At 25.9% G+C, this 11,260-nt stretch overlaps 1 protein-coding gene across 1 annotated transcript; it reads right to left on the bottom strand.

The window, feature by feature from the left end:
* Positions 1-6,597: 6,597 nt before the first annotated feature.
* LOC145841012 (uncharacterized) lies at positions 6,598-9,110 on the bottom strand. Its single transcript, XM_082948371.1, has 4 exons — positions 8,976-9,110; positions 8,460-8,530; positions 7,400-7,518; positions 6,598-6,820 (listed from the first exon to the last, which is right to left on the bottom strand). The coding sequence occupies exons 1-4, from the start codon at positions 9,064-9,066 to the stop codon at positions 6,742-6,744; spliced, it is 360 nt and encodes a 119-aa protein (XP_082804497.1). The 5' UTR covers positions 9,067-9,110; the 3' UTR covers positions 6,598-6,741.
* Between the last annotated feature and the right edge of the window lie 2,150 nt (positions 9,111-11,260).

The raw sequence follows: 11,260 nt of genomic DNA, 5'->3' as shown, positions 1-11,260 counted from the left end.
ATGACTCTATAAAATTTTATACTTCTGTTAAACTTATTTTAGAAACTCAATTGTCCATTCCAGCTGACTTATATATTTTTGGCATGTAATTTATTTACTGTTAATAACCTTTGTTATTTCTTTATGTAGCGAACTTTATATTAACTGGATTGCTACACAAACAGGCTATTTTAAAAGCTTGAAAACTCAGGTGTGTGTGAAGCTTTTATTTCAAACACTTTAAAGAAATCTTCCCATTCTCATAATAGTTTTTATGACTGTTGTGTAGTTTACTAATTGCATTTTTTTTCTTGTTTAGCTTACACTTTGTGTACTTTTGGATAATGATGATATTTTAACTAGGTATTTAAGCTTGATTAACAACTATTTATTAACTTTTTAAAATTTTAATAAATTTAAGCTGGTTTGATACATATCAGACATTTTTGCTTTTTAGTGGCAACCATGTAAAAGTCTAATTACTAATAAAATACTTTATTAAAGTATTTGAGAATTAATTAAGTTAAATCATTTGTTTTAGCTTTCTGGAATACAAACATGTATTAATTTTATTATGTTAACTAATTACTAAATTTCTTAATGAGTGTAAATTATTTAACTTGCAAAAACTTTTTTCGAAGTAAATATTCTTAGAAGTATGAAAAAGTGTTGATGATATAACAAATGTATAAAATTAAGCCATAAGTTGTCTTTCAAGTTAGGTTTTTATAGAGAGTTAGGTTGTAAATAAAATTAAAAAAGTATTATGTTTAACTTATTAAGTGCTTATGTGCTTATTAACAATATTAGTACATATTTATTAAAGTATATTAGTCAATGTAAATCATATTCTAATGAATATTAATTTGAATAGGCATTCTATGTATAGCTAAAAGTCATTTTAAATAATAAGGTGAATAAAAGTAAAACTTTTCTCTAGTGTGACTAAAACTAAAACCATAAGATTATTCAAATGTCACTAAAACTAAAACTGCGGCCCGCAAAGACTTTTGAAACTTGAAATTTGGCCCGCGACCACCAACTGTCTGCCGACCCCTGTTCTAGGGGGTTTAAGAACCTTTTTCAAGGTTTTTGCAATAGAGGACATTTAATTAGATTAAATACAATAGATTTTTTTATAGTTTTTTAGTTTATCATTTACAAAAAAAAAGAAAAAAACAAGTAACACACAAATAACTGCAAAGTTCAGCTAAATTAGCAAAAAGAGCAGGAATATGCTTCCTGCTCTGTTTCACTGCGGTGTGACGAGTGGTTGTTTGCTCAGACTCCGTTGATGGTTTACCTCGAAGGGTTGGGCTGGACACGTTCTCTTGGTCGTGGTCGATAAAATGTGATCGTGCGATAAGCGAAATAAAATTTTAACTTACACAAAGAAAAATTTACAAAATAAATGTACACTATTTTGAGTATTGGGTTGCTAAACAAAGACTTAATCAGAATATTACCACTAGTAATGGTTTCGTTAGAAATTATATATCAAATGATTTAGCTATATGCTATAATTCTAAAGCACGTTACAAACTCAAGTCGAGTTCGACGCCCCGATATTTATAAGTTATGAAATTAAAGACACGCAAACCTCAATTTGAGCTATGCGCCTCGTCGACGTAATTAAATTAGAATCACTCAAAAAAGCGCTTTGAGTGATTAAATTGAAGTGCTTGTGCGGCCACAACCACTGATTGTGACGTAATGAGATAAGATTTGAGAACTTCGATTGAAGTTGTAATTTCAAAATGGCAGCTTACGCTTCGGCCTGGAAACTGGCGTAGTGGTGCTTTTTGCTAACGTCGAAATCCAAATGATCTTTCTTTTCGTTCGCTCGGCTGTTTTTATACGTTTTTCTTACATAACATCACCTGGTCAAGACATGATTGTATGATGTAACATGCTGATTAAAGCATGAAAACCCGGCGTGATCGGTGGTTGATTCTATATTGCTTTCAAAACGAAATGCGTCAACTAGCAGTTGTTAAATATTTTAAATTTAAAGTGATATTTGTAGGAATGAATTTTGTGATTTAACAAAACAACGAAACTTTTTTTAAATATCCTTAAATGAGTTCAATTTTAAGGCAATCGACGTGAAAGTAATAAGACCTTCACGTCGATGTCCAACAGCTTAACTGTTTTCAAAAGTAATGATGTTTTCGATGTTTTAATATGCTTTATATACATATTTTTATGTAGTGATTTTACGAAAAAACTTTAATTATGACATTAAAAAGTTTTTAAAATACTTTAGTAATACAAAATTTGGAAGTATATAATATATAAAGTATTGTTATAGCAGCTAATTAACATATGTATTAATAAAATTCCAAGAAAATATAAAAATATTCAAGGTTTCAATTAAAAGGAACATATGGTAAAGTGAAGTAAAAAATATCACTTATCTTAATTAAGCCTAATAAAACTTAATATACATTTGTGTATCTTTTTTACTTACATACACAGCTTGTAGTTTGTTAAGCTTTTCAATGAACTAAAAGCTGTGCTAGAAACTTATTATGCAAACGCTTTTTATCTTTCACGTTAACCGTTCTTTTTGTTCGAGTACAAACTGAATAAACTAGACTTTGATGTGTTTAAAACATAATTAATTTTAAGTTTTCATTGAGCGCAAGTTTTAAGTTATTTCTGTGTAAAAAAACGTGTCTTTGACAAAAGCAACTTTGTTTAAAACTTTTGTTAAAACATTTGAAGCATAATACTTTTTTAACGTTGTTGTAAACTTTACTTTGAAACTTTATTTTGATGAAAATTATCATTTGTAGTGCAACACTAAAAATATGACAAAAAAGAATTGCATAACTAAACAAAATGTGTATGCTTTTTCTATTCAAAGGTAAAGCTGTAAAGAACAACATAAATTATTTCTATTTACATGAGGACTAATAAAAAAAAGGTTAGTTTTAGTAAGATACAATTTTAGCTATCGTTTGATTTCAATTTTAAAACTAAAGTTTTTTGTTTAAAGTGTGTACTTGAGATTTAGCTGTGAGAATTTTAACATAGGAGATGAACTTAAATAAGTAGTTAAGTTTTATGTAAAATGTATGTAAAAATTTGAACTAATAAAAAGCTAAACTTTTTTGTTCAAAGAATATTACTATTAAGCTATTTGATTTTAGACAAATAGCAAAGCTTAGTAAATGCATTCCCTAAATAATTAAAAATTATACAACACCTTTTTGCAAAAAAAGCAAAGTTAAATACCAAAAGTTTAAGATTTTAAATTATGCTCAAAGCATAAAGTTATTTAAGTTAAATTTGTAGAAGTTTAGCTTTTTTAGTGCTTAATAAAAAGTCTTTATTATTTAAAAAGTCGTCTATAACTTACAGTAGCTTTTTTTTTGTTTTTGCTACTTGTAGCTTAACCATTAAAATAAACACAAATGCAAAATATAGAAATACAAATTTTGTTTAGAAAGTTTTAAAAGCTTTAGGCTGTTTAGACTACAATAAAATCATGAAATTATTTCAACAAAGTTAAATTGGCTTTTACAAGCTTCCAACACAGTAAAAGTTATCCGGGCCGAAGATTTATACTTGACGAGCCTTTGTTTACTTTTAAATAGCAAGAAAGCATTTAAAATATCTCTAAATCAATGTTTAATTATGTTTAACATTATATTATTTAAGAGCATAAAGTTTCAGGGGTTAATAAATTGTTTGAAACAAAGTTTATAATTTTGTACAAATCTATTGTTACGTCATTATATCAGTTTAAGTATTTTTAGAAGTTGTTTAGTTACATACTACTTTTACTATTTTATAAGTAAGTATTGTCAGTGTAAAAAGAAGTTCTATCATGACAAGAAATAAAGCAAGTTTGTTTTTCCTAGTAGTCAGCGCCTTACTGCTCCAAGCGCTGTACACAACAGCACAAAATAACCGTGATGAATGTGTGGAAAAAAATCTGAAGCTGGGAACCCAAAATCCAACTACTGATAAAAGTCCTTTCCAACTAAAGTTGACAGTGAAAACATACACAGCAAAAAATGCTGTTAAAGGTTTGTATTTGCAGTAAATATTAATAAATGAGATTCAAAATTTTTAGCACTTGTACATGTCATTCAAGACTCTACTTGCGTTGTAGATAAACTACTGTATATTAATAGTTAAAGCCAAAGTTCTCAAAAATTTTTAGATAACTAATGAAAAAAGTATGTGCACATTAGATAAGCAAGTAATCTTTTGTTTGTATAAAAACATAATCAACCATTGTTTAATCTGACTGTTGATTTGAAACTAACAAAAACTTGTAAGGATCTATTTAATAAACAGCTAATGAATAAAAGATTAGGAACAACTAGTTTTTAGAAAAAGTTCTACTAGTTGTCAATATTTATTTGTTCACATCAAACCAGCTTCTGTACACACTTTTGCGCACACCTTATAAAAACTTTGCAAATCCTTAAAACAATATTTTATTTCTACATTTACACTACAAGAGCACACTTTGATTTAAGAAATTAGGTAGTTGTTTAGACATAAAGTCTTTTATATTTTTAAACGCTTGTTTGTTATCATATGACAGGGTGTTATTTGTAAACGTTTTGATAAACAATTCCTACAAAGTTTTGAAAGAACAACTTTAATATTTACACCACACTCACACAAACTGATTTCCACAGTCATAGTCGAAGCCACCGAAGGTAAAACCTTCACGAAGATCCTGTTGTACGCGGTAGCGGGAACAACGGCACAGGTGGGCGAGTGGGGAAATGCACCGGACGGTTTGAAGGGTGCAACCTGTCAGAAGGCGAACGACGCAGCGGTGCACAGTGACGAAACGACGAAAAAGGAGTCGATGGCTTTGGAGTGGACCGCAGATAAAGACCTTGGAGAAATCGAATTTAGGTTTGAAGTTTTTTATTGTTAATTTCTTGTTTTTTAGTTGTTACAATTAAAAGAAACAGTTTTTTTAACTGTAACCTTGTTTTGTGTTATGTGTAAAACCTTTATAAAACAAAAAAGTAAAGCTGTTAAGTTTAGCAGTGGTATTGAATTCAGGTTTGATGTTTTGATGTTAATATTTTTTTAATTTGCTTGTAAATAAGTTTCTTTTTTTTTATTTTTTAGTTTAACGGTTTAGTTTTAGCGTTTAAGATATTGAAGTTTATTGCTTTTGATTTTTAGTTTTTAATTGCTTAAATATTAAATGATAACAAAGCTAGCTATTTATAATGTGGGTTATAGTCTTCAAAGTTTCAGCAACAAACATGTTTTCGCAATTATTTAACTGTATCAAATCAAAGTAACGTATAAATATTAAGCTTTTGTTACTACTTTTAAAAACTACAAATAAATAACATTATTTTCTTTTAGTTCATTAAACTAGAGTACTTAACAAATAGTTATTCAAAAGTGTAAGTAAACGATTTGTTACAAACAAACAACTATTAATAAAGCTCATTAAATTTTTATTCATCACAGAGCAACAGTGGTTGAAGACTCAAAAGTATTCTACGAGTTGAAGTCGGAAAAAATTACCTATTCAGAAAAAAAAGAAGATCCAACAAAACCAGGAAAAGCAGCAGAAACAGCAGAAAGCAATGCCAGCACTCATAATTTGAAAATAGTCATGCTGCTCGCTAACTTCTTTGTCTTTCTTGCTTACTTTTAAGTGTAAGCTAACTGACATTTTCTTTAAAACATGGTAAATAACTAAAAACAAATGTAAATATTTTAACATTTAAACGTGAAATAAACTATAGTAAGATATGCTTTTAAAGTTGTTGTCAATTAATTTAAATAACTGGTATATTGATACGATAAGGTTATACTTAGTTAAAACATAAAATAAGTCTTAATGTTAAGAAACCGTACTGTCTTTTCAATTTTTATTTTACTTAAATATGTAAAATTACTATTTTTCAACTAAACCTATGTCACTAACTTAACTTTTATATTGTACGTGACTAAATTACTTTTAGTCTTAGTTTTTTTTTATCGGTATCATTAACAATTTTTGAGTTATCAGAATTATGTTTGTTTTAATTTCTAAAACTAAGTTTAAATTCTTTCAACTAACTTAAATTTATAGATCAACTGTTGTAATTAGCATATATTTAGGTTAATTTTACTTTGTCATAAGCTACTTGAAAATCTAAAAGTTTTTATATTAGTTACTGATGTTTTAATGACAAACAACTCTTACATTTTAACATAAGATAAGTAAAACAATTAAGGAATAATAAAACAATAACTACAAAAATAATATCATTAACTTAAGGTTAAAACCATATTGAAAATTTTCAATAAACGAAAAAGAAAAAACTTTAATTTTTGGCTAAATAAGCTGTTGTTTTTATTTATTATATTAAAACGGAAGTGGTGACCTTTATAAAGATAAACTTATAAAACGGTGACTCCCAAGTAGCTGTTTTGTTATTTATATCTAATACAATTTAAAAGCTATTATAAAATATTAACGTTTAGATCAATTTATAAGCTATATTTTATACAAAAACTAACAGCAGTATTTTCTTTGCTAATATCTCAATAGTTAATGAAATATAAGTTGATTTATAATACATAACTAAACACAAAAAAGTTTTAACTTTTAAACCGACAAACAACACTGCAAAATTAGAACTCAAATATAATACATTTCGAATAACTTCAGATACATTTGCTTATTAAAAAATAGTTTTGTAAAAAGTTTTATTTGGTATCATAAGTTAAGATTTTTTATAGTCAAAATGCAAATATATACTTAAATTTTTCTGACAGTTAAGCTTTTGTACAAACGGGTAGAGTTCCAGTCTTTTTGTCAACTTTGGCTTCGCTGGCGTATTTCAAATTTTTCAACCTGTTATTGTATACACATAAATGATGTTTTGCAACAAAACTATAGCTTGATATTAGATTATATAAACGTCTGGATTTACTTGAAAAAAATTTAATCATAATAACTGTATTGTAATAAAACTTTTTGTTTGTCAAAAAATACAAGTTATTTATCAAAAAGATTTTTTGAGCTAGAGCCAACACAAATTTTTCAAGTTTTTTATACCTAAAAGTATAAAAAAACTAAGCATTATTTTTCAGCTATTTTGTACTAAAAGTAAAAACAAATCCTATAAGTCTAGATATTTAAACTACTTAATTAACGTTCTAACTAACTTTTAAAAAAATTTTAGGGACTGGTGATAAAAAAAAAATTAAGTACCGAAATCTATTAAATCAAAACTATTTGAAAACGAAAACTAATTTTAATAAGTAAAAAATATTCAAAAAAATCATATAACTTAATTAACATTATATTTAATTTTTAACATTCTTATCAATAAAGTTTTTACTCGAGAATTTACTCTGCAACTATCTACAGATTTTGTATAAAATGTTGTACTTATTGTTAAAATTAAAGTTTTATAAACTAGGCATTTACCCTCTTATGTTTTTTAAATAGCAGAGGGTGCAAAAGTTGGGGTAAACTTTTCCGTCATTTCCACAAACAGGTTTCAGGTCTCTGTAACAGTAACCCTGAAGCGACTCACAGTCGCATTTCTGTTTAAAAATTAATTAAATGTTAATTTTATAGCAATTTTTAGCAGTAACCCTGAAGTGATTTAAAATCGAATTTCTGTTTCTTGAAACATTAAAAGTTTATATGGTGGTATTATACCAAATCTTTATTTGATTTTTGGGTCTGCGAGTTGTTGTTTTAGTATTTTTTTAACAAAACAAAAGGCTGAAAAAATGGATAAAAAAAACTTTTATTTAACAACAATTTGTATATGACAAAATTAAAAACTTTAGTTTCTTAACAAAGTAAAGAAGAGTTTAAATCACCTAATATGTATTTATTTTATCCCAAAAAAAATTGTCGTTTTTCTAATGTATTTACGAGGAAAAATTAAACTTAATATCTATACAAAACGCAAGCTAGGTTTTTATACTTACAACTTTAATCCCATAAAAAAAAATCCATCGGTATTTTTAGCTTAAAACTTCACTGTCTCATTTTTTTTTTGCTTTTATTATCACATTTACCTAAAGTACTTAGTATTGTTTATTAACCGACAAAAAAAAAGTTTGGTCCAAGGACGTAGTGTACTAGAAAACTTTTTAGATATTGAGTCGTACACCAGAACAGTTTAATGTCGTGTCCAGGATTTATCAATTTTTCATTGATAGAATTTGTTAGTTAAAGTTTTTTTTAAAAGATTTACTTTAAATTTTAAAGTAATAAAAAATACTAGCAATGAAATTTTAAATTAAACAACATAATATACATTTTAACAACATTAAAGTGTAAGTTCTTTTTCTTACAAGACTAGTTCAATAAAAAATGTTTATTTAAGCTTTCATAAAATATTTGTAATATTTAAAAGTTTGTTGTTTGTTCTTAAAAAATGTTTATGGTGTTTATGGTAAGATATACGGTGTTTTATACGAATACAAACAACTGTAAAGTAATAGTTTTAAATTTGTAAAAACTTGCTTACAATTTTAGGATGTCCGACGTCTAACGGCAGTTTTCCAAATTTCTTTGTGATGGCATCACATGTATCTATACCTGTAAAACAAGCATATAAAACGTTTTAAAATTAGTAATTTCAAATAGAACACTTTAAGAGTGCTATTCTAACTACTTTAAATAAAACTAATTTTGACTAGTAAACAGTGCAAAACTTCTTTTTTTTATCTAATATTTACAGTCAAATTTTAACAGCTCTAAGATGTTTTAAATCTAACATTAATTAAACTTCTATAGCTTGATTAATCATATGTGATTTTGGTTAAAGTTTTCAGGAACTGTTTTCCTTAACTTTAACAAAAGTTTCAGCACTCTAAGTAAATGGCTAAAAGTTAACAATATAATTTTCTTTGGTAAAAAAAAAAACTAAAATATTTTTACCAAATAGTGTTTGAAAAAAAATAATTTTATAACAAACAACATTTTAACTTTTAACTGATTGCATTTCAAACTTGTAAAAAACAAGAACATATAAATAAATTACCTGATATACTTGGAGAAGCTGTTGTTGTTTTGTCAGCAATTGAATAGTTGAATATGACAGTTAAAGTTAAGAAAAATACCAACTTAATCATATTGCTCCTTAAAAGACTTTATTAGTTATAAACGATTACTAAATATTCTGTCTGTGTTAGAGTTATATATTAAAGTTATTAATGTAGATAAAGATTAAATTTTAAAGTTTACATGCCATAATACTAATTTATAATCTTTTTTGAAATAGATCTATAAATTTTTTTCTTATATAAGCTGTGTTGTCTTACTTTCAAATGTATGTAGTAAAACAACATAGAAGAAAATATGAAGAATAAAAATTAAAACACATTTTATATAATAATTAAAAAAATTTATTATATCTTATGCTTTTAGTTCATACTTTTTATCGGCTAAATATTGATGTATACTTGCTTGAAAATTGATTTAAACTATAAGTTTTACGAACTTGCAAAAACAAATTATTAAAAATACTAGCTTCTACAAAATAAGAATCTGCATAAAGCAACAAGTTTAGTCATAAATATTATATTCAATATATTTGCAAGGCAGTAGTTATTGAAAACGAAGCTCTAGTAAATTTAATTTTACCTGTCTCTTTTTTTTATTGTATGTATATATTTTTTAGATAAATGTTTTTCTAAGACTTAAACAAAATACACTTAACTTATTAATTTTTCTACAAACAGATTTTTCAGCTGTACTGTCGAAATGTTTGAAAACGCGAGTTGTTGACAAAACTTTTGTATAATGAGTAAAACAATATATAGACTGTTTTTTTTCACAAGTTAAGCTTTATAAAAGTTTTTATTGAGGCACAAATAAGTCTCAAAAAAAGGACAACAACTAATTTAAGTGTTTAAATTTCATAGCTAGTATTAACCTTTAGTTTTGACTTAGTGCAGCCCTTTATAGCTTCAGGGTTACCAAATGTTTTTGGCAAGTTTTTTCCAGGTTTTTAAAAGTACGAATTTTTGAGTGTATATTTAGTTTAAAGTTAAGTTTAAGGTAACAAACTGTGTTAAATAGTATGAAGACATTGAAATGATACACTAAGCCATTTAAAATGTGCTTTTAAAGAAAAAAAATTGATAAGAACAAAAATATTTTATTTATATGAATCAAATCAAAAAACCAATAAACATGTCAAAAATTCCAGGTTTTATTTTTTCAATATTTCTCAAATTCCAGGTTTTTTAGCCTTAATTGTCACATTCCATGTTTCTTGGCAACCCTCTAGCTTGTTCCTGAATAAATGATAAAAAGGTTAAGAATTTTTATAACAATTAATAACTTCAAAATAAAACTTGAATAACTCAGCTTGTTAATAATAATAAAATAATTAAAAGAAAATATTTAGTCATATAATTAATAGCCTTTTGACAACTACTTAAAAACTTGTTATTCGAAAATAAAAATATATTACGTTGCAACAAACATAACACTGTATAAAAAAATATATAAATAATTTTTCAAAATAAACTTAATAAGAAGCTTCTAAAACTAAGTCAAACCAAAATAAAAAAAACTTTTCAATAAACTTTTACCAACCCACGCAAAGAGAGCAGCAACTTAATGAATGACTCAACGGTCAAAGTTAATTGGTGTTTACGGTACATGATATTTTGCGATGGGATTTTTTTTACAATCTATTTAAAGATTATAATGCAGACTTAATCGGCAATTATCTACTGTGTACGTGATCTCGTATGTGTATAAATGTCTCAAACTTTTTTTGATGTACATGTAAAAATATTCGTGTTGTTACAAGTACTAAAATACGGCAAAAATTCAGTAAAAAAAATTAACATTACTGGAAAATATGATATTTTTTCTTTAAAATTTTTTCAACAAGTGTTTAGTTCAATAAAATGAGTTTTTTAACGAGCTTATGCTTAAGTGAATATTTCTAAACGCTTTATTTTAAATAGAGTTTATTTTTTAATCTGTATAAAAGAAATACTTCTTAGATTAAACTGTGAGTCGCTTTTAACATCTCGTTAAGAAACATAAAAGTTAAATTATACATAAAAATAAGGAATAATTAATAATAAAACGATTTATCATTCAAATGAAGATTTACAACAAGTTTAGAGAAAAAACTAAGTCATGAATTATAAGGTTTTATACCAAAAAAATCATAAATAATAACTTAATCCTAAGTTGAAAAATGAAAACTTTTTTACATTATACAAAAGTCAAAACTTTAAAAGGTCTATTAACGGATAAGCTTAGAATAAAAGTGTTATTAATAAAATTAGGAATAAAATACAT

This window comes from Thalia democratica, chromosome 7 (assembly GCF_965202585.1).
Source record: "Thalia democratica chromosome 7, ktThaDemo2.hap1.1, whole genome shotgun sequence".
NCBI classification, from domain to species: Eukaryota; Metazoa; Chordata; class Thaliacea; order Salpida; family Salpidae; genus Thalia; species Thalia democratica.
This window is presented reverse-complemented; position numbering and strand designations above follow the sequence as displayed.

What these genes read in the sequence shown, in the direction of transcription:
- LOC145841012 (XM_082948371.1), bottom strand. Translation starts at nt 9,066, where the DNA reads ATGATTAAGTTGGTATTTTTCTTAACTTTAACTGTCATATTCAACTAT. An exon ending in AGCTTCTCCAAGTATATCAG is followed by an intron (nt 8,531 to 8,975) that starts GTAATTTATTTA and finishes CTTGTTTTACAG; the next exon opens with GTATAGATACATGTGATGCC. An exon ending in ACGTCGGACATCCTAAAATT is followed by an intron (nt 7,519 to 8,459) that starts GTAAGCAAGTTT and finishes ATTTTTAAACAG; the next exon opens with AAATGCGACTGTGAGTCGCT.